The sequence below is a fragment of the Dipodomys merriami genome, unplaced genomic scaffold, assembly GCF_024711535.1.
Source record: "Dipodomys merriami isolate MVZ:Mamm:240054 unplaced genomic scaffold, mDipMer1.0.p SCAF_57, whole genome shotgun sequence".
Taxonomy (NCBI): Eukaryota; Metazoa; Chordata; class Mammalia; order Rodentia; family Heteromyidae; genus Dipodomys; species Dipodomys merriami.
In genome coordinates this window covers 5,448,958-5,475,311 of record NW_027206146.1, presented here as the reverse complement: position 1 = coordinate 5,475,311, position 26,354 = coordinate 5,448,958, and the positions used below count along the sequence as shown (strand labels likewise).

Here is a 26,354-nt window from a genome sequence, read left to right as displayed (position 1 = left end):
TGCTCTAACATTCTGAATCTCGACTTTCTGGAGAATCCCTTCTCTGCCCCTGGTCCTGACTCTTGGTGTGTGTATGTGCTGTCCAGTGGCCTTGTATGTGCTGTCCAGTGTGCTCTCACCCCAAGACTGCCCTTCTCCAGACAGACCCAGGAGCAATAGGAGAATGGGTGGGGGACCAGACTACAAATTGGGTGTCCAGTTTCCCTGAGACACACCAGGAACTACAAAGCATGCTAGTTAGGGTAGAGGAGGGAATGGGCACAGGACAAATCAGAGACAGGAGTTTCGTGGAGAACAAGGGAGGCAGAGGGTAGAACCCAGACAGGGAGACACGTGCACAAACAGGCACTTAGATGGTGACAGACTGATTAGACATAGAAAAAATCATCAGGGAAAAATGGAGATGGACAAGAGGACCACCTTCTTAAGACTTGCAGGGCTACTGCCTCTTTTTTTTTTTTTTTTGTCAGTTGTGGGGTTTGAACTCTGAGCCTGGGTCCTGTCCCTCAGCTCTATCAGCTTAAGGCAAGCACTCTACCCCTTGAGCCACAGCACCACTTCCGGTTTTCTGGTGGTTTATTGGAGATAGGAGTTTCACAGACTTTCCTGCCCAGGCTGGCTTTGAACCATGATCCTCAGATCTCAGCCTCCTGAGTAGCTAGGATGACAGGTATGAGCCACCGGCACCCTGCTGCTGCCCTTTTCACCATCAGCTTTCATCCTGATATCAGATCACCGCCCCAATGCCCCCCCCCACCTCTCCCCCAGGAATCCTGACCACACAAGCTCCCTCTGGTGGCCCTGTGTCCTCTGCCCCTCCAGGCAAGCTCTTCCACCTAGGAAGATACAGTCTTCCATGTTGTTCCAGTGGCCAAGGCCTCTTTATCCTTGAGGCTCAGTGAAAATGCTTCTTAGACCCCGGGTGGCACGCCTTCTGGCCTTTTGTCTTTACGAAGAGTCACGGCCCTTGTTGAATCTTGTCCAGGAGCACCACGGTTCTCAAAAATACCAATCTGATCCTTGTAAACCTTTTGAGCTCCTTAAGAGCAGCGACTAAGGTTCTCTTATTTATTTTCTCCGCTCTGAGGACACAGGCTATGAACTCTGATCATCTGGTTTAAGTCAAACCTAGTGGTGCTTGCCTGTGATCCCAGCACGGGGGAGGCCTAGGTGGGTGGATTATGAGTTCTAGCCCATTCTGAGCTATTTGGTGAGTCTCTCTTGTACCTGCAACTTCAACTCCAGTGTCTCATTCCCCTCTAAATCCTTTCTGGCTCTTCCCTGATCCTCTCTGATCCTATCCATACAACATAATCACCTTCCAGATTCCTCCCATCCCCCCACAGAGGGCAGGCAACCATCCAGTATGTCTGGAAGGAAGGGGGCAAAAACATCCTGATATTTCTGAAGGAAGCAGCATGTTGCCCCTGGTGAGCAGCAAATAAACCCCTCATCCCCAACCATACAACCATGGGGAAAGGTGGAAGGGGGGTGGGGGTGTTACACAGAAGCCAAGCAGGTGAAGTCCAGGCAGGTGGCTTGTGGAGCACCAGTTCAGGGCCAAGTAGGGAGTGGGGGGGGGGGAAAGGGAGGGGTCTCCCTGAGGGGCTCTGCTCGACCCCACCCATTGTTGGTCTCTGGAAATCACCAACTCCATCACCACGGATCTTCTAGCAGGTCCCACAGCCGGGTGACACTGGAGTCTGAGAGATCAGCAGAGAAGATGCTGGGGGCTGGGGGGCCGGAGCCCAACGGAGGACCCCCACTCAGGGCCTCCAGCCAGTCCAAGGAATCCGTGGGGCCCCCAGGAGAGGGGGATGAAGAGTTGGTGGGGGATGGGAGGGAAGATGAGAAGACCGATGACAGGCCTTCGGAGTCCGGGGAAGGGGACAGTACATCGAAGGAGCCTGGGAAGTCCAGGGGGATGGGCGGCAGCGAGTCTGCAGATGAAAGAGAGCTTCTGGCATTGCGGGTCTGGTTCCCGGTGCCTGATTCCTCATTTCTAGAGGTCCTGTACCCCATCCACTCCTCCCTGGCACCCAGAAGTCCAGGGCTTCAGGCTCCCTTCTCCCCTAAATCATCGAGGGATTCAGTTCCTACCCTCAGGCGCCCTCTGATCTCCTAGAATGTCATCGATGCTTCGGTTCGGAAGCAGCTGGAGGGGGGGAGGGAGAGAAAGAGAGAAAAAAACAATGGACGGTAGCGTGAACCCCAGATCCCTGCCCGGAACTGAGCGGGGACCCCCAGCTTGACTCCGTCCCGCACGCACTCACCTGAGCCCTCCGGATCGCTTCCTGCAGCTCCTCCTCCAGAGTCAGACCCGTTGGAGCTGGGGCTGAGGAAGTTGTCAAGCCCGGGGCTTGGGCTGGAGCCGGGGCCGTCGCTGGAGTCGGAGCTGGGACCAGGGCTGGAGCCGGAGCCGAAGCCGGAGCCGGAACTGTCACCACTGTATCCGCCACGCGTGGAAGAGGCGGCTTGTGGAACGCAGGACTTGACTTAATCTACAACCGTGAATAGCGCCAGTCCCATAAGCCCCGCCCCGCCCAATAAGCCACGCCCCGGTAGCAACCCCACCCGCTCGCAACCGGTCCTGTCCCAGACCTATACTGATAGACCCCCGCCTCCCTTCCATTTCATTGGCTGTTCTTCCCATAAGATCCGCCTCCATAGCTTTTAGCCACGCCCCTCACTCGCAGGTCCTTGGGTGGAGACCCCGCCCCCACACTTCATTGGCTATTCGTTCCTTCACATCCCGCCCCCCCGCTGTAGCTTATCTTCATTGGTCGGTCATACGTGTATGCCACACCCCCTTACCGTGCCTTGGCGGCGAGCAGTTCCCAGGGCCTTGGGCCTGAGGCGGGGCCAGGGAGCTGCGGCCGCCGCCGCCGCGGCTTTGTCCTCGCGCTTTGGCTTCGGCCGCTCGCGGGGCGGGGCGCCGCCGCGCATGCGCTCCAAGAGCATCGACTTGGTCCCGGACACCGGGAGGCCCCGCAGGCGCAGCTGCTGCCGGAGCTCGGAGACCTGAGGGGGCGGGCGGGGGGGCGGGGAGAGCGGTCCTGGGCGGGGTCCCCGGGGCGGGGCCTTTGGAAACCGAGGGAGGAAGGGTCTGGACTCCTGGGGCCCTGCAAAAGGATGGGACCTACGGGGGACCCCCGACACTGGAGGCTGCGGGGTTAGAATTCGGGACCTGGAAGCGACACCCCGAACTCACCGTCAGCTCTTCGAGTTTGAGGGTCTGAAGTTCCAGTTTGTGCGACGGAGGCGGAGGACCAGAGACCCCGGGTGGGGAGGGGGCCGGGGTCGGGGGCTTCGTCCTGTCCACAGCGGGAGGGGGCGAAGGTTAAAGGGGGCCAGAGCTGGAGCCTCACGCCTGTAATCCCAGCCACCCTGGAGGACAGTGAGATCTGAGGATGGCGGTTCAAATCCAGCCGGGGCAGGAATGTCCTTGAGACTCTTACCTCCAATAAACCAGCAAAAGAAAAAAAGGGGAGCTGTGGCTTAAGGGGTAGAGCATCAGCCTTGAGCAGAAAAGGCTGACCAAGAGCCTGAGACCCTGAGTTCAAACCCCAGTACTGGCACAAAAAAAAAGGAGGGGAGACAGAGAGAGAAAAGGCATGTTGGGGTCCTCAGACACGGGTTCTAGCTTGAGGGATGGGAACTTGTGGTTTCAAGGGAGAAGGCTGAGGACAGGACGGGTCTGGTAAGGAGACAATGGGGACCAGGCTCCCTTTGGTTTTGGATTTGAGGCAAGGGGATGATGGAACCCTAAGAGCAAAATGAAGATCATACTTGGGATATGGTGGCTGTGAGCTTGTTCCCATCTTCAGAGGTGGCCTTGGGGAGCCCAGGGCCTTCCCCTCCACTTGGGGGTCGGCCCTGGGCCCTTGTCTGGGCTCTGGGGGCATGTACTGGTGGTATGTCAGGTTCCCCCTGGATGTGGGCTCCCTCCAGCGCTGGGAGACCTTGGGAGAGTCCTGCAAAAGCCAATGTGATGATGTGGGTGGTTTGTACCTTCCTGTCCCGGAGCCCTGAGCCAAGTGTGGACTTCGCGTGGCCACACCAGACAGGGGAAAGTGGAAGCAGCAAGAGGATCGGGACTAGACTCTTAAGAGGAGTTTGTGCTCTCTCCAGTCCAGACTCACCTTCTCTGAGGATCTCCAAGGACAATATTCTGGTTCAGGAAGCAGAACCCCAGGACTGAAGAAGAAGGAGGCAGGGACGGAGGGCAAGGCTGGGGCCAGAGCTGAGCCTGAGGCTGAGATCCAGGGATCTGAATTGGAGGAGACTGGAGACAGAAGAAGGACCCTGAGGGGCTTGCAGGAAAGAAGCCAGACAGGGAGGAGCAAGAGCATGGGAAAGGAGGGCCTGACACTCCACCCCCAAAATACAGGCAAGCAGGCTGGGATCAAAATCCAAGGGGCTCAAATTGAGCCTAGTCTCCCTCTGAAGGTATCAGGCATGGTAGCTCTGTCCTACAATCTCAGCTTGGGATGGAGAGGTAGGAGGATCCTGAATTTGATGCCAGTGCCACCTAAGCAAAGTTAGCAGGACCCTGTGTCTAAAACAGAATACAGCTGAGCACTGTGGCTCACGTCTGTCATCCTAACTACTCAGGCGGCTAAGATCTGAAGATGAGGTTCAAAGCTAACCTGGATCAAAAAGTTTGTGAAACAATCTTACTTCCAAGTATCCACCAAAAAGCTGAAAGTGGAGCTATGGCTCAAGTAGGAGAGCACCATCCTTGAGTGAAAAAGCTAAGGGACAAGCTGGGTGCTGGTGGCTCCCGCCTGTAATCCTAGCTACTCAGGAGGCTGAGATCTAAGGATCGCTGTTCAAAGCCAGCCTGGGCAGGAACATCCATGAGACTCTAATCTCCAGTTAACCACCAGAAAACCAGAAGAGGCACTGTGGCTCAAGTGGTAGAGTGCTCACCTTGAACTGAAGAGCTGAGGGACAGCACCCAGGCCCAGAGTTCAAGTCCCCCCCCCCAAAAAAATCTAAGGGACAGTGCCCCGGCTCTGAGTTTGGGGGATAGGGGAGTGACTAGAGTAATGAAGGCACTTGGTAGGCAAGCCTGAGGCCTTGAGTTCAATCCTCAGTACCACGAAGAAAAGAAAAAGCAGGAATCTGGTCCTGAGTGAACAAGGGGTGTGTGAGGAGGATCACAGAGCCCAGCTTTGGCCAGGGTGGGGTGGGGCCTGCACTCCTGATTCTGGCAGAGAAGGAGAAGCAGAGAGCCACATCCTGGTACTTTTTGAGGGTGCCGAGTGTGTGTGGAATCTGGGATGCCTATCTCCACTCCAAGAAACCATCTCCCCGGCTTGTGCATCTGTCAAGGGTAGGAAATGTTGGGCAGCAGGAAGTAGAGATCCAAAGGCAAAAAAGGATGGGGGATTGGCGCAGACTCTTGTCATCTTTTGGGGTGTCAGGCTGGGATTTCAGTCAGCCCAGCTCCGAACAGATGGACCAAGCACCCAAGGATGGGGGAGGGGAACTGCCTGAGGGGGGGAAGACACCCAGGATGTCTGTCCTAGGGGAGTGAGGCCACCACCCCTCCCTCCCAGAGCCCCCAACTTACTTGGGTCCTGATTCCGTCTGTGGATCCGAAGCTGCAGAACTGTGGAAGGAGGAGGGAGCAGGGGAGGGGAGGGAAGGGAGTGTCCAGGAGTCTGGCTTAGCCAGGCGGTTGGGAGCTACAGTTGTTGGCGGGATGTGTGCCCGGCCCCTTACACACCCCGTGCAGCAGGCGGGTGGGCGGGCAGCCCGTTTGCTGCTCCCCAGCTCCCTTCCCGGGGCCTCCAGCCTGCTTCCAGCCAAGCTCAGAGCCTCAGGCCAGAGCTGCTCAGAGCCAAGCCAGCGCGAAGGCTGCAACGGAGCCCGGCACCCCATCCCCCCCACGCCTGCACCTGCCCCTTCTGTGCCCACCCCAACCTGGCATACTGATCATCTTGGCATCTTGGCCCAGTTTACATATGGCCTCCTTTAGTCCAATGCACACTCACCCCACAATTGCATATTCCAGCATTTTCTCTGGCCCTTCCCAGTCCTCTCCCCGCCCCACTCCCTCACCCCCCCCTCCACTCCACCCAATATTCACCTTCAAAATGTTTGTTTTGAATTTTTTCACCCAGGGCCTCTGAATGCTAGGCAGGCCAGCTCTACCACTTGAGCCACACTCCCAGTCCCTCTGTTGTAACCATCTATTCAGCCTAGGCTGACTTTGAAGTTCCAGACCTCTCCAGTAGCTGGGATTACAGGTGGGCACCACCATGCTCAGACCATTTGTACTCTCTTTGGCACACTTTCCAACCCTGCTCTTGGCTCTGTCCAGCCACCTTGGCTGGGTCTGCAAACTTTTGAGTGTCCTTTGCTCAGGAATGAATGCCCAGTCTAGTCATTCATCCACTGAGCGCCTGCCCTGAACTAAAACTAAAGCTCGAGTGAGCTTGAGAGCTCCCCATCCCCTCACCCCCCACTCCCATACTGGACCTCCCAGGCCCCAACTCAGTGCTCCTCTACTTTCCTGATAGTTGGTCCCCTAGTTGGTCCTTCAACCAGCTAGTTGGTCCTTTGAAGGCCCTGACTCCCATGCCCACCCCTCGCTGACCTAGTTTCCCAACTGTGGCCCACCCCATCCTCCTCTATGCATGAATGACCTTCAGAAAACACGAGACTACATCCCCAGGACCCCCCCCCACACAGGCCACCCCTCTCTCACCAGATCGGAACTTGGAGCGGATGATTTGGGAGCGCTGGGAGGAAGCCGCCAGGGTCATTGCCAAGTGTGGGATGGGACCTGAGCTGGAATAAAGGCAGGACCCCCACAGAGGGCAGGGTCCGGGGTGGGGGTTGGGGGGGGAGGTCAGAAGCTGCTCCCCTGCATGAACTCAGGAAAGGGTTCATAGGGTTGGCGAGAGGTACATCCTGGGTGATTTTCTGCAAGAACTGTGGAGGGCTGTGGGGGCTCAGGTCCTATATCCAAAAGAGAAGGCCTGGGACCCTGGGTCTGAGGGAGGAAGGCTGGGGTCTGGACTTCTAGGTCTAAGGGGAAAAGGGGGAATGGGAGCCCCAACTTCTGGATCTTAGTAGAGGGAGGACTAGGGTCTGGGGTTCCTGGGTCCCATTGTGTAGGGCACTGGGTGGGAGGTTGAGTCCCTGAGTCGTTGAAAGGGGACCTTCCCCCCCTACGCCTTGCAAAAAGACGTGCAGGACTGATTCTACCGAGACTGGAATCTAAGATCCGGACTAGAGGGAAGAAAGTTGGGGGCAGGTCTCTGGGGAATGGCTAGGTCCCTATGAGGATAGGCATCCGAGAAGGGAACGAGCTAGTGAGCGCCACCAGGGTGCATGGGAAAGGGATGAGGATCAGAGCAGTGACAGAACAGTTGAGGAGGGTCCCTCCCTCCATCCCGGGGGGCTTCTCACCTGGTGGGTTCGGTGCAGCTGTGCTCCTCGGCGGGTGGAGTCTGACGGTCTGAGCTGAAGACCTCAGGCTCCGCCCTGCCGGACTAGGGACAGCCCTGGACCCCCCCCCCCCACCTCTCCGCCTCTCTGGGGCGTGCCTGGAGCTGGTAGAGCAGGGAAGACTAGAGCCAGGCCTGCGACCCTGAGAAGGGGTGGGAGACCCAGGCTGGGACGGTCTCAGGGCGGGGCCAACTGTTGGGGTTCCCTGGTTTGTCCCTCCTCCTCGTCGTGGGGCAGCGGGGTCGGGTGGGGCAAGGCAGACAGACAGGAGCAGGTGTCGGGAGAGGGGCCTCCAGTGAGCAGCAGCGGCAGGTGGTCCTGCCCTCGCCCTGCCAGCAGGTGCCACCTGTCACCTTTTTTCCCCTGACGCAGCAGCGGGAATTAGGTTGAGAGGAGGGGAAAGTTCAAACTCTGAGGCCTGAGTCTAAGAAGGGAGGTGGTTTTTTTCTTTATTGAGGTGTGTGTGTGTGTGTATGTGTGGATACCTAGATCTGCTGGGGAGCGGCTAAGGACATCAAGATGTTGGGGTTCTGTCATGTGATCAGCTGGCAAACAACTTAGGGGGGCGGGGCTAGGAGCCCCTGATTCCTGGGGCTGCAGCAGGGGTTTTGGAGGGGTGAGGAGGAGAGCTGACGGCGCCTCACTGGCAGGAACCAGGGCCTGGCATCGGGCCGAGCACGCTTTGGGCTCTGATCCGAGGTGTGTGGTGGGCCCTGGGCTCCTGGGTTGAATTACACGCAGAAGGACAGGCTGAGGCCATAACTATAAATACCTCCTCCGACTCGGCAGGGACCCAACGCTGGTTCCAGGCAAGGGGCCTCGGTACTCTAAAAACCATCATGGTTCACTCTCCCGAGTCTTAATAAGCGAGGCGCTGCCAATAACAGATACTTTTATTGCTCCTCGGCGCAGCTGACATCTCAAGCCCATCTTCCCGCAGTCCCATCCTCTACTACCCGAAAACTCCAACTCCCAGTGGTCCACGCGGGAGGCAAGAACTACAACTCCCAGAAACCTCTGCGACCAGGCGGGGTTCCAAAGGAGTAAGAGCCCAAGGAATCTTTCCTTTTTCCTTTCAAGGTTCGCACGCTCGCGTATTATTGGTTTTCAAGGAGGCGTGGCCACCGGAGGCCCGTGGCGGTGATTGGCTGGAAGCTCCTGCTGCTCAAGGTCCCAGAGAAGGCGACGGAGCCTGCGCAGTTCACGATGCAGGGCATCATCTGTCACTGGACCGGTGAGGCGCAGACGCGAGCTGCCCAGGGGCAGGATGAGAGGAGGGTGCGAGGAGAAGCTTTCGAAAATGTCTCCTGTGAAACCCAGTAAGAGGTAGTTAGGGTGGCAACAGGAGCTATATCTCGCCCGACGGAAGAAACAAACAAACAAAAAAGCTTTAGTTCCCAGCAACTCCTGGAGAAGGGTCCACTCAAACCAGGTGTCCAAGAGCATGATGGGAGTTGTATTTGAGACTATCCTCTGTTGCCTGGGAAACAGGCATTGGGTACCTAGATCCCTGGAGAAGGCCTGGGAACTGAGTCTTAGGGATTCCTGTAGGAGGACACGCCCAGGCTCTCTTAGGCAAGGTAGGCCAGGGGGTGTAGAGGGAAAGGGGGGCCAGGGCAGGGGCTGAACCCTGAAGGAAATTAAAAAAAAAAGTAACTAAGAGCTTGTACTTGCTTTGCTAGGATGAAACTTGGGGCCTTATGCATGCTAGGCAGGAACTCTACCACTGAGACACACATGATCCCCGATGCCTGGCTTATATCTTGGAGAGAAGGGAGCAGGGTCTAGCACTTTCAGACCCCAGTTAAAGAAAAGCCTTAGGAGACCAGACTCCTTGGTCAGAAGGAAAAGGCTGGAACATGGTCTCCTAGATTCTTATGAATGCAAACAGCCAACAAACAGCTAAAATGTGTGTGCCATTTCTCCTCACCCGTATCCACAGCATCTCTCTCGGCAGGGGGAGGGTCCCAGGAGGGTGGAGGCCCGCGGCCAGGACCCAGCTGGTAGTGGCTAAGCAGATGGTGGAGCTGAGCAGGGGTCAGAGTTGGATAGTCAGTTCTCAGACTGCTCCAAGAAGCCTGCAGAGAGGACCAGAGAGAAGTCTGTGGTCAGTAGAGGATGACATGGGGTTCCAGGGGAACTCCTACAGTAAAGGGATTCCAGAGAGTTGCTGACTGGGATGGAAGGTTAGAGGTCAAGGATCAACTAGAGCTAACCAGAAGTCACCTTGAGCAGGGAGGTGCGGGGCACACAGAGCAGGTTCACAGCAATGGAGAGTTTCCTGAAGAATTCAGCGGCAATGTCACCTAGTCCAGCTCCTTGTAGCCAGTCCAAGACAAGATCCAAGTTGGTTCTGATTTGGACAGCTCGGGACCACTGGTAGAAAGGTCGGCTCTGACCTGGGAAGGAAGGGTGTGAAGGGCAATGGTTGAGTGAACCCTGTCCTCTTCCTTTCTATCCTTGAGCTTGGTACCCAAGAGCACCCTGGGTGCACAGGCCTGGGCTGTGGTATGTCTACCTTGATGGGAGTCCCTGCTCATCAGCCAACCCTCACCTCGTTCCATCAGTGAGTTGAGAAGGGATGCATTGGAGAAGAAGAACAAGTAGCCGAATGTCTGAGACACAAGGTCTGGGTGCAGCTCACACTGGCTGGTCAACTCCAGAGCTGCTTGGAACACGCCCAGGGTGGGTCTCAGGCCAGGAGGCATGGCCTCCAGCTCTGCACCAGGACCAGGTAGCTCTGCCCCAGCTGTGAAAGGGTTACTGTCCAGGAGAGCAGGCAGTGTGGAATAAAGAGTCTGTGGAGAGACAGGCAAAAGCCAAGTGATTGGACCGCAACTCCCAGCAAGCTTCAGGGTGACAGAGCATGATGATAATGATGAACACCAAGGGCCTCTGGGAGTTGTAGTCCATTCTACCTTTAACACTTGAAGGGGTTCCATCAACAAATGCTGTGTGTGTGTGTGTGTGTGTGTGTGTGTGTGTGTGTGTGTGTGTGTGTGTGTGTGTGTGTGTGTGTGTGTGTGTGTGTGTGTGTGTGTGTGTGTGTGCGCGCGCGCGCGTGCGTGAGCATGCATATTGGCCCCGGGGTTTTTGTTTTTGTTTTTTTAGTCAGTTGTGGGGTTTGAACTCTGGGCCTGGGTGCTGTCCCTCAGCTCTTCAGCTCAAGACCAGTGTGCTCTACCACTTGAGCCACAGCACCACTTCTGGCTTTTTCTACTTATGTGGTGCTGAGGAATCGAACCCAGGGCCTCATGCATGCAAGGCAAGCACTCTACCACTGAGTCAACTTCCCAGCCCATAGCCCTGGGGTTTGAACTCAAGGCACCATACCTGAGCTTCTTTCTCAAGGCTAGTACTCTACCACTTGAGCCACAGCTTCTTTGTACATAATCGGAGACAAGAGTCTCAAGGACTTTCCTGTACAGACTGGCTCGAAACACTGATCCTCAGATCTTAGCCTCCCAAGTAGCTAGGATTAAGTGCTCAACAAACAAAATCCTACTTTATAGATGACTTTCTAGCATATTTTAGTCCCAGAACAATTCCAGTCTTAACAAAGCCTTTCTAGAAGTTTTTTGAGTATTTCAAAGTCTATTCAACTCTAGTGCATTATGGGACTTGTAGGTCTCAGAAGAAGTAGCTCAAGAAAGTCAAGGAGAGCTAGATACCAGTGGCTCACACTTATAATCCTAGCTATTCAGGAAACAGATCTGAGGATCATGGTTCAAAGCCAGCCAGGCAGTAAAGTCTGTGAAACTCTCATCTCCAATAAACTACTCAGAAAAGGCCTAGAAGTGACTCTGTGGTTCAAGTAGTAGAGCACTAGCTTTGCGCAGAAGAAGCTCAGGGACAGCACAGAGATCCTGAGTTCAAGCCCTAGGACCAGCAAAAAAAGAAAAAGAAAAAAGAAGAGAAAGACAAGGGAAACTAGAAAAAAGAGGCCTCGTATATCTAAATAAGTTATTTATCTAGAATTCCCCATGGGAAAAAAAAGAATGGAGAATCAGGAAGTAGGAGTGGGATGGCAGTCAGCCAGTGGAAAATGTGATCCGGCCAAGGACAGGAAATGAGGTCAGAGACAAAGAAGAAAGAAAACTACACTTGGCAAGGATGCACAGGAAGTATAGCTCTGAGGAAAGAGCTTCAAAATCAAGGCTGCTTGAGGGATGGAGAGACTGTCCTAAGACTCCCTGTTATTTCACTAATAGGGAATCAGGCCCACCATGAGCCAAAACCTTGAGAAGCGCTGGAAACAATTATAGAGGTCAAAGGAGCATGTGATTGGCAGGGTAGCAGGCCCTTCATGAATTGCACTCAGAGGGGGGAAAAAAAAGGCCTGTGGCTCAGGAAAGCACATGATTTCAGTGCTATAGGAAGTGATGTCATTAAGCATAGGAAGTGAGAGAGACTCGCTTAAGGAAGGCTTTGTTTGAATGATACTGCTTGGCACAGATTGATTGTCTATCTATAACTAAGTAGTAGAATTTAGCCAGGCGCCGGTGGCTCACGCCTGTAATCCGAGCTACTCAGGAGGCTGAGATCTGAGGCTCTCGGTTTAAAGCCAGCCCAGGCAGGAAAGACTGTGAGACTCCTATCCCCAATAAACCACTAGAAAACCAGAAGTGTCGCTGTAGCTCAAGTGGTAGAGCGCTAGCCGTGAGCTGAAGAGCTGAGGGACAGCACCCAGGCCCAGAGTTCAAGCCCCATGACTGACCAAAAAAAAAAAAAGGTAGAATTTGAAAACAAGAGCTTGTGAAAACAACTAGGTCTGTGGTCAGCCTGTACACCAGTGATGACTGGGAGCCAAGATGGCTCAAGTGGTAAAGTGCTTGCCTAGCAAGCATGAGATCCTATGTTCAAATCCCAGTGCCTCAACAAAGCAAGCAGAAAAAGTGGGGATTCAGCTAAGTGCAGTGGCTCAAGTCTGTAAGCTCAGCCATTTCTTTTTTTTCTTCTTTTTCTTTTTTCTTTTTTTGTCAGTCATAGGGCTTGAATTTTGGGCTTGGGCGCTGTCCCGTGCTCTTCAGCTCAAGGTGAGCACTCTACCTCTTGAGCCACAGCACCATTTCCGGTTTTCTAGTGGTTTATTGAAGATCAGAGTCTCATAGACTTTTCTGCCGGGACTGGCTTTGAAACGTGATCCTCAGATCTCAGCCTCCTGAGTAGCTAGGATTACAGGTGTGAGCCACCGGCACCCAGCAAACTCAGACATTTCTGAAGTAGAGATTAAGCCAGCTCAAATGAAAAGTTGGCCAGATCTCCATCTCAACCAATAAACTGGGTGTGGTGATTCCTGCCTGTCATCCCAGCCACCTGGGAGATGTAAGTAGGAGTATCATAGTCTAAGCTGGCCTCGGGGGGGGGAAAAAAGGTGAGACTCTATATGTAAAAACGAAATCAAGCAGGGCGCTGGTGGCTCACGCCTGTAATCCTAGCTACTCAGGAGGCTGAGATCTGAGGATCGCGGTTCAAAGCCAGCCCGGGCAGGAGAGACCGTGAGACTCCTATCTCCAATAAACCACCAGAAAACCGGAAGTGGCGCTGTAGCTCAAGTGGTAGAGCGCTGGCCTTGAGCTGAAGAGCTGAGAGACAGCATCCAGGCCCAGAGTTCAAGCCCCATGACCGACAAAAAAAAATCAAAAGGGATTGGAGGGATGACTTAGGTAGTAGAGCACCTTGCCTGGCAGGTGCACGCTGAGTTTAATCCCCAGTACTTTCATAAAAAAGAACAACAACAATGTCTGTACTCCTAGCTACTCAGGAGACTGAGATCTGAGGATCATGATTCAAAGCTAGCCAGGGCAGGAAAGTCCATGAGACTCTTGTCTCCGATTAACTACTAGAAAATCAGAAGTGGAACTGTGGTTCAAAGTGGTAGAGCACCGGCCTTGAGTGACAAAGCTCAGGGACATAACCCAGGCTGTGATTCCAAGCCCCAAGACTGGCAAAAAAAAAAAAGTGATGATTTCAAAGATGGGAAGAAAGGCCAGAAATGATGTAAGTTCAATCAGGAAGTAGTATCACCACAATAAACAGCTGGGGTGAGATGGGAAGCAATGTGTCAGAAGGAGGAAATTTTGAATCAAATAGGAAGTGACCTCAGACCAACACAATGTAGCTCACACACACACTGAAAGCACTTTTATGATAAATAGGAGGCAAGGGGTCAAGGCCAACCTTGGTGAGGTAGTAGACTGACTGCTGGAAGGTACACATGATGACCTCATCCAAAAGGGCCATGGCCTCGTCACACAATTCCAAGTCATTGCAGAGCTGTGGGTCTGAGGACAGGCCTGGGGGTAAGAGGGAGAAAGCACAGGCTGGCAGACAGCACACCAAATCTCCAGGTTTAGGGAATGACAGGGGGTTTGGACAGCCCAGGCTCAGCCTATGTCTGAGCTCACCCTCCTGGTCAGCCTCCTTCTCCATTTCCAGCACCTTCTCTTGTACAAAGCTCAGCAGCTCTGTGGTGTTGGCCATCCACAGCATGAGTGGCCGCAGCTCCACAGACACGGCTTCAGGAGTCAGAGGTACTTCCGGGACCCCTTCGGGATGGCTGCAGAAAATGAAAAGAACTTGTGATTCCCCACCCAACCACCCCCCTAGTGTCCAAACCCCAAGATGTGTGTCAAAGCTGGAGACTAAGCCCCACTTCACAGCTGAGAAGGCCAGATCCCAACGATGCACAGAAACTTGCATCCTAGAAGATTTGCAGCAATGCAGAATTTGATATGCATCCCAACCCCACAGCCCACCAGAACTTTCTCCCCAGTTCTCTTACTTCTCTGGCTGACGATCTCCAATTTCCTTAATCTTTTCCTGTGGTACAGTAAGATCAGAATCAGGGTGAGAGGCTCAGGCAAAGGGAACCAAGAATTAATATTCGTCTTCTCTTTTCCCTCCTTCCATTCCTTTCTTCCTTCTTCTTCTTCTTCTTCTTCTTTTTCTTCTTCTTTTGTTTTTGGTCAGGGCCTGGGTGCTGCCCTGGAGATTTTTTTGTATTTAAGGCTAGCACTCTACCTCTTGAGCTACAGTGTCACTTCCAGCATTAAGCAGTTTATTGGAGATAAGAGTCTCATGGACTTTCATTCCTGGGCTGGCTTTGAACCGTGACCCTCAGATCTCAGCCTCCTGCATAGCTAGGATTATAGGCATGAACCACTGCTGCCCAGCCCTCCTTCCTTTTTGACAAGGTGTCACTGGGAATCCCAGGCTTGCCTGGCATACCATGATCCTCTGGTCTCAGCCTCTGGAATGCTGGGATTACAGGTGTGAACTACCACCCAGAATCTATCATCTGGTTTTTCTAGGGTACACCACTTTTCCAATGCACTGTAGCAATCATGCTTCAGAAAGCTCTCTCCCCTTTCTTCTTTTTAAAACACACAGCCCCTGGAGTCCTCTCTCCAGTTTAAATAGTCTCTTACCTGGAAGAGACTCCCTAAACCTTTTTTTTAAAAAAACTGGGCCCCAACTCAATGGAATCTCCCCCTCTCCCAATTCTGAATTACTTCTTCCAGGCATTCCCAGCGTAATTCTAATGGATTTATCTATCCCCCAAGAATGTCCTTGTCCACTATCATTCCAAACTCTCAAAGGTGGCCCATGGCTCTTCTCATAAATGATCTCTCCCAACTTCTCAGCCGGAGGTATCTCCCTCTGCTTCCCATAACGGTTTCTTGTATGACCTTATTACCACCACCCCCATAGCGCCAAAGGTAAATACTGGACTGCCTTCCGGCCCAACAAAACCACAACTCCCAGCATTCTACGCGGCCTCTTCATTCATACCTCAAGCCTCCTTCTCCCGCAAGGCTTCATGGGAGATGTAGTTTATATTTGCCCAGGTCTGAAACGGATGGATGGATGGATGGATGGATGGAGGATGGATGGATGGGTAGGTGGGTGGGTGGATGGGATGGATGGGTAGATGGATGGGAACGGTGAGAGGCTGTGGGATAGATTTGGGGGCGCTCACCCAGACAGCCTCCTTGATGAGCCTGGCCAGGCGGCCCAGTAGGCGTGGCAGGTGGCCAAGCTCCAGCTCCCGGGCGGAGTGTTGCACGCACAGCGCCAGCAGCGTGGCGGGCCCGAGGGGCGGCAGGTCCCCGGCGCCGGACGCTGCTGCGCGCACCACCTCACCTAGCAGCGCCTCCTCCTCGCGAGGCCGGAAGCGCAGCACGGGTTCGCGGCCGTCCAGGTAGGCGGCCAGCGCCTCGCCGCGCTCCTGCAGGCCGCGGCCGCACAGGCGACAGGAGAAGGCCCAGCCGGGCCCGGGGGGTGTGGCTCCAGGGCGCGCGGGCAGCCACGGGGGCCGGGCCGACCCCGACCCCCCGGCGCGGGGGTCCTTGTACATGAACAGGAAATGCTCGCCCAGCCCCAGCAGGTCGCCGGGGTGCAGCTCGGCCTCGCGGAGCAGGAGGCACCCGTTGTGCGTCACCGGGGCGCCCCGGGACGGGCGCACCATGGCGGGGGGCTCGGGGCCGGCGCGCACGGTGCAGTGGCGCGGCAGGATGTCGGGGGCGTTGAGGAAGGTGTCCACGTAGGGGGCCGGGGACCCGCTGCGGGACGACGAGGTGCCCCCGCGCCCGAACACGTGCTGCTCCCGCGTCATCACGTACACCACGAAGTCCTGCGGGCAAAGCCGGGCCGGCAGGACACGCATCCAGTTCATCCTCCTCCACAGAAGGAGGCCTAACCCTGCCATTCCCCAACTCCTCCTCTGGACCCTTCCAAGGTGACCACCTTGGAGGAATGGGCCCTCCAAAGCTACTTTGGGTGGTCAGTGCTTCTAGTCCATTCTTTTTTTTTTGGTCAGTTGTGGGGCTTGAACTCAAGGACTGGGTGCAGTCCCTGAGCTCTTCAGCTCAAGACGAGAGCTCTACCACTCCAGGACAGAGCCACTTGTGGTTTATTGGAGATAAGAGTCTCATAGACTTTCCTGCCTGGGCTGGCTTTGAACCGTGATCCTCAGATCTCAGCCTCCTGAGTAGCTAGGATGACAGGCGTGAGCCACTGGCGCCGGCTAGTCTGCTCTTTAGAAGCAGAGTAAGGAATGGAGTCCTGGAGATCTTTCTCCAAATGAGTCTCCCATCTTCTCAACTCTTCTGAATGGACTCTTCCCAACCCACAGTGGACTCATAAAACATCCAGCTCAACTTCCAAAAACACCACCCCTCCAACCCCCCCCCCCACTAAATGGATTGCCCCCTTGGCATCTCCTTCAGATAATGGGCTTTTCCAAGAAAACCTATCCCTGGACCCACCTGTTCCTTATTCCAAACACATTTCCCCTTTCAGTAGTTATTTCTCTCAATATCCTTTGGGATATCTTTAGAAGTTCTTTATAGAAACTACCATGAAATCGGGTGCCAGTGGCTCATGCCTGTAATCCTAGCTACTCAGGAGGTTGAGGTCTGAGGATCACAGTTCAAAGCCAGCCCGGGCAGGAAAGTCCCTGAGACTCTTATCTCCAAGAAACCACCAGAAAACTAGAAGTGGTGCTGTGGCTCAAGTGGTACAGCACTTGCCTTGAGCTGAAGAGCTGAGGGACAGTGCCCAGGCCCAGAGTTCAAGCTGCATGACTGACCAAAAAAAAAGAGGTAGAGCTGTGGCTTAAGTGGTAAAGTGCTAGCCTTCAGAAAAAAAACAAAACACACCTCAGGGACAGCACCCAGGCCTTGAGTTCAAGCCCCAGAATTACCCTCTCTTCCTCCCCTCCCCAAAATAGATCTCTCCTTTGATAATGTTTTCCATAAACTTCAAATGAAATGAGCCATTCCCTATCTAGCCCTCTTGGAGGCTCTTTACCAGCCCTCTACTTTCCACCTTTATTTCCCACTCTGAAACCTTGCTGGAACCACTGGAGTACTTGGAGCTACCCCACCCCATCCAAAGAATTCTGGGAATTGTAGTTTTCTCCCTCCCTACCATGGCAGAGGGGGCATACATAGGAGTCTTAGAGTGGAGGAGGCAGCTGCTCACCTGGGCGTCCTGGTAACCCTGGAGCAGCAGGAAATAGGGGCGGTTGTTGGGGGCCTGGATGAGGCACTGAGTCAACTGATCGAAGTCTCCAGGGTCCACAGGTCCGATCTGGGGGTCGGCTGCCCCTGGAGCCATGCTGAGCGCCTGCTGTCTGCGTTCCTGCTGCCGTCGCCGCCGGCCCTGCAGGCTGAGCTCCGACACGCTGCGTCGCAGGGATAAGTTTTCCGAGCGCTCCTTGCCGCCCGACCCGGACGGGGTCCCCGATCCGGACCCCGGGCCAGGACTGGCCAGAGCCGCCCCACCGGACGCTGCCCGGGAGCGGTTCTTCTGTGGTCGCCACGAGGGGGCGCCCGTGCCTGAGAAGAGAGAGAGAATAGGAGAAACTGAGGCAGAAGCCACAGTCAGTTGCCTTTAGGAAACAGCACTGGCTAAGCTCAGACTTTGCAGATGCGGTTCCCGTTGTCTGGAGCACACTTCCCGCCTATCTTTGCAGTTTTCAGTTCAGAAAGGTATTATTGTAGCAAGCATTTATTGAGCACCTACGGGGTGTGGGGGCGGGGGGCTGGTCTAGGCATAACAGAGAAACATCCTTCTCCACAACGCCCTTTCCTAACAAGTTGTAGAAATTAACTTCTCCTTGCAGAACAGAATGAACTTTTTCTGGTCCCAAACCAAGCCCTGCCATAGAATCGACATCCAATGGAAAGGAGACTAAAGAATGAACCCATCTGTTTCTCCCCACTAAACTTGTAAGATATGCGAAGTTGACAATCCCACCTGTTCATGGTCCCACTGTTTTCCCACTAAAAAAATGTGTTGGGCACAGTAGGAAAGCCTTGTCCCTCTCTCTCTCTCTCTTTCTTTTGGTGGTAGTGGGGATTCAGAGCCTCCAGCCCTTAATTAAGCACCTATTATGGAAGCTCCTTTTATATATGATCCCAATGAACTTTCATCTATTCCTGCCCGCCAACCCCAGTTAGGTTAATCAGGCAACGAAGCCACTGAGACCCAAGTGTGACAATGTAAAAGCTATCATAACTTTATCTTCCAAAGGGAGATTTGGAAACAGACAAGGCACTCTGCACCAGGCCTCCCCACAGGAGCCCTTCTTCGTGCCCTTCAAGTCCCCCTCCTAGGCTCCACCCACATGGGCTCTGCTTTTCAGAAAGGGCCTCAGTTTACCTCACAGACCTGCCTCTCACCAGAGACCCACTCCCCAGATGCCAGCACAGGTCATCTGGCCCAACGCTGCCAAGCTCCAAGCCACTGAATTACTCAGGCCCCGACCTGCCATCATAGGCCCCGCCCACTAGCTCAAGAATTCCATCTATGCCTACTCCTCCGGCTGCTCTTCGATTTCCTAACCTAGCTGGGCTCCCCAGATCCAAACCCTGAAGCTGCCACAAGACTCCCTCCTGGGGCGGCACCCTCCTCTCCCCCACCCCACCCCAGCCCCCGTCAGCAGCCCAAGCCCCGCCCATCCAGGCCAAGCTCTCAATTTGCTCCTACTGGCCCGCCTCCAGCCTCCCCATAGGCCCCACCCAGTAGTTCAAGCCCCGCCCCCAAATGACCGCCCGTCTCTTTCCTATTGGTCCCCACGCCAGGCCCCGCCCCCGGGCTCACCGTCGCCGTCCGCAGCCCCGAAGGCCTCCTGCTCCAAGCGGCGCGCCTCCTCCCGGCCGCGCAGCTCGAAGCGCCGCGCCCAGCCTGGCCGCGCGCGCCACAGCTCCTGCACCAGCAGGGGGCGCTCCGAGTCGCCCAGCACGCGCAGGTGCTCCGCCCGCCACTCGCCGCCCCCGACGCCGGCCGTCGCAGGCCGGCCGAGCGCGTCGCACAGCGCGAAGGCGTCCACGCAGCTGGCGTCGCCCGGGCCGGTGCCGGGGCTGCTGGCCAGCCCGTAGCGCTCCAGTGCCTCTGCCACCAGCTCGCGCGCCGTGGACCGCGCCGTGGCCAGCACGCTCTTGTAGTTGGCACCGGATGCCAGCCCCGCGCCGAAGATCTTGAGCACCCCCGGGGGCGCCGTGGCGCGCGTGGCCAGGGGCGGCTCTGGGGCGACGCCCGCCGCCAGCTCCGGTAGCTTCTTCTCGCTGGCCCAGCGCTGCGCGGCCCCGGGGGTCCCGGGACCTCCAGCACCCCCAGACCCCGTCGTCCCGGTCCCGGAACCCCGGAAGAGCTGCGAGATGCGCTTGGCGCGGCTCCCCGAGGCGCCCCCCGCGGCCTTCACCGCGCCCACCCGCCGCAGCTCCACGTGCGGAGGGGGCGGGGGCAGCGGCTCGCTGCTGCGGCTCCCCGTGTCGGAAGACGAAGACCTGGGAGTCACCCCGGGCAGCAGCGGGGGGGGGGGGGGGGGGAAGTAGGGGTGGTCGAAGAGAGATCCAGACAGAGACGGGAGATGGGGTAGGCCAAAAAGAGCCAGAGAAAATGGGACAAGGATGGGAGCAGAGGCAGGAAGGCCGGAGACACCCGGGGTGGACAGAGAGGGGGGGTAAAGAGGGAGAGAAACAGAGAGAGAGAGAAAAAATCAAGGCCGTTCCGTTCCCGCAGAGGGAAATTCCGAGGCCAACTGGGAGGGGAGGAAGGAGAGTGAATCAACCCCCTGTGCCAGGCCTTTTGGTGTCCATCCGGGTGCCCATCCTGCCTGGCCCTGTCTCCTCACCCAGCTCTTCCCCTCCACGGTGCCTTGATTTCCAGTCAGCATCCCACCGACTCCTCTGGAGCTCCCCTTCCCATCCCCCAGCCTCCCAGGTCGCTTCTGCATTCAGGCCGTGACCCCAAAGCAGGGACAGGGTTCCTTCCACAGAGACAGAGGGGAGGCAGGTGGCGCAGGGACGAGCATCCTGAGATGGTGGCTACTCACTTGACAGAGGCAGCGCTGGGCCAGCGCCGCCCCAGCTTGGCCAGCTGTTTCCTGGGGGAATTGATCCACAGGCCCACAGGGAGATGGAGTTTCCCGAAGCGGGGGCTTCCGCCCTCCTTGCGTTCACCAGATAGCATGGCCCTAAAGGAAGGTGGATAAGACCCCCAACTCCGAGATGCAGGATGGTGGGGTGAGGGAGAGGGGAATCTGGACTCCTGAGTCAGAGGGAAGAGAGGCAGAAGCTGAGATTGCAGAGTCTAGATGAAGGAGAGGGTTGGGCACCTGGTGTTAGCTCCCAGGATGGAAGATGGCTGTAGAGTCTCTCCCTAGAGGTCCCTGGCTCTTACCCTGCTTCGGGTCCAGCAGCACCCGGAGGCCCTGGCTCCGCTGGCCTCGGTTAATTCCCGACTCCTCTGCTCCTGTAAAGGTCTTTGCCTCTGCCCCAGCTTCCAGCACTGGGTGGGGGACAGGAAAAGGCCAGAGGAAACCCGGCAGGAAGAGCGGGGAGGGGGCGTCCTGTGAGGAGACCGAGCCTGGGGGAGGAGATCTGGGTAGGGCTGAGTCTGCTCTGTTTCTTGATTCTGGGATTCTACCACAGCCCATTGGTTACCATCACTGCCCCCCTCCAGGGACCCTAGTGTCCCACGTTCCAGTCCCTCCTCCCTCAGGCGGAAGTGGGTCTGCTAACCTTCCCTCTCCAGAGGCCAAAAGTTAGGATCTGTCTGAGGAGTGAGTCAGATACTTAAGGCCAAAATTAAAAAATAAAAGCCAGTCTTTATTCTTGTTCCTCGGACTCCTCGCCTTCTTCCTCTTCAGCTTCCTTCTGTTCAGCATTTCCCTCATCCCCTTCCCCTTCCCCTTCCCCTTCTCCTTCCCCTCCTCCTTCTTGCTGATCAGAAGATTCCCCGCCACCCTTGGATTTCGATTTCTTTTTCTTGGTCCAGCAAAACATTCTAGGGGGTGGGTGGGGGGCGGAGGAAATAATGACACCAGGTTAGGCCGTGCTTGAGTGAGGACCATACCACCTTAAGCCGCCCACAAATCCGACCGGATCCTTAGCCATAGCCGAGGCCCCGCCCCCACGGAAGCCCCACCCCCTAGGGGAGGCGCTCAGCTCCCAGACCTGTTTTTTAATTGGCTACCGGAAACCCCACCCGCTCCCCCCGGGCCCCGCCTCCCCCGTAGGTGGCTCACAAGGCAATACAGCAGAGTAGCACCAAAACACAGGCGACAATCACTAGCGCTAAAAGGCCGGGTTTCAACTTCTTCTCTGGCTTACGAGTTGGGTAGATGGTCGTCTCGTGCCAGGGAATCGCGACTGCTGGGCTTATCTCGTCGGACTCCTCATCTTGGCTTACAACATGTCCCATTGAGTCCTCGGCCACCCCCCTCTGGGGCAACACTGACAGGGGAGGGGTAAATGGCAGTGCTGGCCAGTGATGAAGGAAAACCTGCGCCCACACAGACCCAGAAGCCACACCCCCACCCCACGACAGGAAGCCACACCTTCTTGGCCTGAAGCCACGCCCTGGCTGGGGCCACGCTCCCCAAGCTTGCCCACCCCATCCCCACCCAGAATACCAACTTACCTGTGACTCGGTACCGGATGATCGTGGCTGGGCCGGAATTCACGGTGCCTAGCTCGCAGCGATAGTTGCCTGCGTCGTCGGGACCGGCTAAGGGCTTGGTCATGATGGGCTCCTTCCCCTTGGACACCAAGGTCTCAGAATTGTTCCCCCAAACCTAGACCCAAGCTCAAGGGGTCACAGACGCCTGGGGAATTCAGGGTTTGAGGGGAGTGCCGGGATGAGAAGATCACGGGGGTCTCAGTGCAGGGGATAGGAATCCAGGGTGAGGGGATGGAGGGGGTCCCTGTGGATTAGTAAAGGTCATGAGTCATGGGAGGGAGGGGGCGGGTCAGGTACAGGCCCATGGATCCAAGTGCCAATGGTTCCAGGGGCCGGGGACTCACACAGCCCTGATGGGGTCAAGGTTTAGAGGAGTTGCAGGACCCCACCCTGTAAAAGCTGTAGTCCGCGAGGCCTTGGGAAGCATGGTGCCAATTGAGGTGACAGTCCAGGATGATGTCCTCCATCTCGTGCACCTTCACGCTGTGCTCTGAAGATGCGGAGAGGAGGGTGGCTGTCACACTCTTCTTCCAGATACTTCTTCAGGTTTGGGGCCCGCTTTTTCCTGGCCTGCAGTCTGCGGAGCTCTGTTCTAGACTCGATCTTGCTCCCTCTGGCCACGCCCCCTCTGGCCACACCCCTCTTTCCACGCCCCCTCTGGCCACAACTTCCCCTGCTGGGCAGAGCCCTCACCTCCGCAATCATAGGACTTCCGACAAGCATGGACCTGCTTCTCACATTCGTTGCACCAGATCAGAACCTGCAACATCGTCCCTGAAGGGCAAGTTCAAGGCTTGGGCTTGGCAATCTAAGACGGGGTTAAAAGGAGAGGGCAAGGCCAAGGAGAAGGGGAAGCTTTGGGCACCGACCCCCTCAAGGAAGACAGCCCCTCCCTAACGAGACTGCACAGAAAGCAAGCCAATAGAAAAGGACCTGTTAGCCCGGCACTGGTGGCTCACGCCTATAATCCTAGCTGCTCAGGAGGCTGAGATCTGAGGATCATGGTTCAAAGCCAGCCCAAGCAAAGAAATCCAGGAGACACATCAGAAAACCAGAGGCTCCATTGGTTGAGTGCTCGCCTTGAGCTGAAGAGCTGAGGGACAGCGCCCAGGCCCAGAGTTCAAGCCCCACGACGGACAAAAAAAAAGAACCCGCTAGGGCTGGAGGTGTGATGCCCTTGCCTAGCAAAGGTAAGGTCCTGGGTTCAATCCCAAACACCTCAAAATCAGAATGGAAAATGACTTCTTGCCTAGGTTCAAACTCATCCCAGGCAGAAAATTTCAATTAACCAGCAAAATGTTGAACTGTTAAGTGCCAGCTGTGAGCAAGAAAGCATTGGGTGGTCTTGAGTTCAAGGCCCAGGACCAGAACATAATAAGAATGATAAGTAAATATATTACCCAGAAATCTAACTACTGTGGAGAATTTTTAAAAATTTCCTTAGAAAATAAAAAGAGGCTGGGCGCCGGTGGCTCACACCTGTATCCCTAACTACTCAGGAGGCTGAGATCTGAGGATCAAGATTCAAAGCCAGCCCGGGCAAGAAAGTCTGTGAGACTCTTATCTCCAATAAACCACTAGGAAAACCGGAAGTAGTGCTGTGGCTCCAGTGGTAGAGTGCTCGCCTTGAGATGAAGAGCTGAGGGACAACACCCAAGTCCAGAGTTCAAGCCCCACGACCGACCAAAAAAAAAGAAAAAGAAAAAGAAACAACAAAATTCAAATGGGGAAAGGGGAAAGTCTGGTATTTGTGGCAGGGATGAGGGTTAAGGGGCTAACTGGCATTATTTGGACTTACCACATTTGTTGGGACAATAAACTGCCTCGAAAGGGACAAAGATAAAAGAGAAAGAGAGAGATGAATCATATGGTAGAAAGGTTGCAGGAAGGGCTGGGAGTTCCAGGGGGAAGGATCTGAGGGAGCCCCCTCCCCCTTCCCCCCACTAGAGAGAGGGGAGCCAGCAGTCAGGGAGGGACAGAACTCTGAGACTTAACAGGGCTGGGTCTTGTCTCACCTTCTTTTTGAAACTGAATAGCATAGTTGGCAAATGTGTCCTTTTGAAGGTGAAGCATCCAGAATAGCTCCTTCACGAAGAGCTCTCCTGGGAGGCAATCAGGAGTATGAAATGTTCACCAGTTCCTCCTCCCCCCCAACACACACCTTTGGCAGCAGTATTGAGGTTTGAACTCAGGCCTGGAGCTTGACAAGGTAAGGCATCTACCATTTGAGCCATGCCCCTCAGAGCTTTTTGCTTTATGATTATGATTTTTTTTTTGGTGGTGTGGGGCTTGAACTCTGGGCCTGTGTTCTGTCCCTCAGCTCTTCAGCTCAAGGCTAGTGCTCTACCACTTGAGCCACAGCACCACTTCCGGTTTTCTGGTGGTTTATTGGAGATGAGCATCTCACAGACTTTCCTGCCTGGGCTGGCTTTGAACAGTGATTCTCAGATCTCAGCTTCCTGAGTAGCTAGTATTACAGGCACGAGCCACTGGCGCCCAGCTATGATTATTCTTTTTAATAGGGTCTCCATAACTATTTGCTGGGACTGGTTTTGCACTTTTCCTCATCCTGATCCCCTCCAGTAGGTGGAATAAAACTCCATGCACTTACCTTTCACATCACTGTCTGTGATTCTTTTCAGATCCTTCAGAAAACTCCAGGATGCCTGTTCTAGCGTGTCCTCATCTGCGTTTGGTGGGGGCGGGGGTGGGGGGGGAGGAAATGAAAGAGATCTAGAACCCCAGGTGCCAGTGTCTTATTGATTTGCCTCCTTGGAAGAACTACAATACCCACAAGGCCACGGAGCGAAGCTAGGTGTGGTGTGGTTAAGGGATGGATAGGGATAGGCCCACCCACCCCCATTGCCTTCTGGGAGTTTTTTAATACAAAAATTGCTGGACAGGGCGCAGAGAAAGAGTTGTGGTATCCCTGGGAACCCTGGAATCCGCATTCTAGCCTTCTGCATTCCTGAATATTCCTCCTGGCACTCTGAACCGGGGCCCAAACAATTCTAGCCCCTGCTCCCTTCTGTCCCAGGGCTCGGGAGAAGGGAGGGGGGCTCTCAGCCCTGGCCCTCACCAATGGCCCCCATAAAGCTGGTCTCGTCCAACGGGAGATCCTTAAAATCCTTTACCGCATCCAGCACCCTTTTCATGAAGGTTTTGTGATGCTTGGTGTCCAGGTGGCCGGGCAGGTAATCTCTTTCTAAAGACTTGAGCGCTGTGACGACCAGACGGTCACAAATGATACAGCACCTCGCGGGGAGCAGGCAGTGAGCCAGAGCCGCCAAGAAGACGGCAAATCCGGGCCCCATTCAGGCCCGATCGCGCAGCAATCCAACACGGCCAGGAAGGGACTCCTCACCCCGAAGCGAGGGCAGGTGGACACTACACGGAAAGAAGCCAAAGGCTATTGAAAAAGGACCCAGCTGCGCCCCCCACCCCACCCCCATCCTATCCCAGCGGGTCCCCAAACTGCAAAACGAAGGTCTTCGGGAAGTCCTCCAAGAATGATGTCTACCGTCCATCAAATGTCTGCAAAACGTGAAACTTTACCGCCCCTCCAACCCTGGAGACCCTCAAATGAAGGGTCCTCATTACTGACCATGAAGCCCAGCCCCTAAATTCAGGACCTCTCCCACTCAGACCTCATTTCCCAACCTCCCAATCCTGGCGTTTTACCAACGCCTCGGAACGGATGTCATTTTGAATTGCAAACTTCCCGAGCCTCCAAAACCGGCTGCACCCCAAGCTGACACTCAATGCTCAGACCAAATACACCATCCGACCTCAGACCCAACCCCAGGTCACTACCAGACTCGAAAACTCAACCCAAGCCCACTCCAGCCTCTAAACCCGGGAGGAGCCTGGCCATCTTAAGAGAAAGCCCGGAAGCCACGCCCCCCACCTCCTCGAAGCTAAGACCGACCCCCTATTTGCAGGACCCACTCTCCTCAAAAAAACCGAACCCCCGATGTACCCTAGGCAGCGAAGCATCCCAACTAGCCGCTCTCCAACCTTGATTCCCTGACCTGGGCGCTCAAACACTAGGGTCCGCTGAACTCAGTCCAGGTTCTGGGGGGCTTTTAAAGAGGAAGTCGGGGCCACGTCCTTCTGCGCTAAATATGTTCCCCACGACCAAGATTAAAGTTTCTGGGGGAGGGGGGGTTAGCGTGGGCTTTTCCACTGGACCCCGAGTCGCGGCATCAGCTCTCTACAAAGTAGTTCAGCCGCGTCCCTTCCCGAGCCTCCCACATGGGGGGTCCCCAATTCCCAAAAAGCTATTTCCTAGGGCTTCCCTTGGCTCCGCCCAGAAGCCCATCTCCATCTGATTGGGCGGCAACGCGAGGCCCCACCTCCCGGGGATTGCATGTCGTCACAGAGCCGCTCTTCGCTCCTTAGAACTTTCCCAGCACCAC

The 26,354-nt window shown here is 55.4% G+C and overlaps 3 protein-coding genes across 4 annotated transcripts; all 3 read right to left on the bottom strand.

Annotated features, from left to right (window-relative positions):
* Nucleotides 1-771: 771 nt before the first annotated feature.
* Mamstr (MEF2 activating motif and SAP domain containing transcriptional regulator) lies at nucleotides 772-6,785 on the bottom strand. Of its 2 annotated transcripts, none has more exons than XM_070000502.1 (9): nucleotides 6,719-6,785; nucleotides 5,579-5,617; nucleotides 4,143-4,285; nucleotides 3,790-3,974; nucleotides 3,212-3,314; nucleotides 2,815-3,021; nucleotides 2,274-2,501; nucleotides 2,101-2,155; nucleotides 772-1,940 (listed from the first exon to the last, which is right to left on the bottom strand). In XM_070000502.1, the coding sequence occupies exons 1-9, from the start codon at nucleotides 6,774-6,776 to the stop codon at nucleotides 1,657-1,659; spliced, it is 1,302 nt and encodes a 433-aa protein (XP_069856603.1). In that variant the 5' UTR covers nucleotides 6,777-6,785; the 3' UTR covers nucleotides 772-1,656. The 2 variants fall into 2 exon arrangements, with proteins under 2 accessions (XP_069856603.1, XP_069856604.1); XM_070000503.1 differs by lacking the exon at nucleotides 6,719-6,785 and adding an exon at nucleotides 6,003-6,023.
* Nucleotides 6,786-8,339: 1,554 nt separating this feature from the next.
* Rasip1 (Ras interacting protein 1) lies at nucleotides 8,340-21,141 on the bottom strand. The gene is made up of 12 exons (XM_070001030.1): nucleotides 20,656-21,141; nucleotides 20,309-20,449; nucleotides 19,075-19,760; nucleotides 17,452-17,807; nucleotides 15,446-16,099; nucleotides 14,249-14,286; nucleotides 13,872-14,023; nucleotides 13,645-13,760; nucleotides 10,019-10,262; nucleotides 9,691-9,863; nucleotides 9,395-9,542; nucleotides 8,340-8,771 (listed from the first exon to the last, which is right to left on the bottom strand). Exons 2-12 carry the CDS (start codon nucleotides 20,443-20,445, stop codon nucleotides 8,572-8,574), a joined length of 2,904 nt encoding a protein of 967 aa, XP_069857131.1. The 5' UTR covers nucleotides 20,446-20,449; nucleotides 20,656-21,141; the 3' UTR covers nucleotides 8,340-8,571.
* Nucleotides 21,084-26,272, bottom strand: Izumo1 (izumo sperm-oocyte fusion 1). Its single transcript, XM_070000398.1, has 10 exons — nucleotides 25,916-26,272; nucleotides 25,016-25,323; nucleotides 24,548-24,622; nucleotides 23,952-24,038; nucleotides 23,735-23,755; nucleotides 22,630-22,710; nucleotides 22,326-22,426; nucleotides 21,898-22,051; nucleotides 21,503-21,710; nucleotides 21,084-21,261 (listed from the first exon to the last, which is right to left on the bottom strand). Exons 2-10 carry the CDS (start codon nucleotides 25,248-25,250, stop codon nucleotides 21,084-21,086), a joined length of 1,140 nt encoding a protein of 379 aa, XP_069856499.1. The 5' UTR covers nucleotides 25,251-25,323; nucleotides 25,916-26,272.
* Nucleotides 26,273-26,354: the final 82 nt, after the last annotated feature.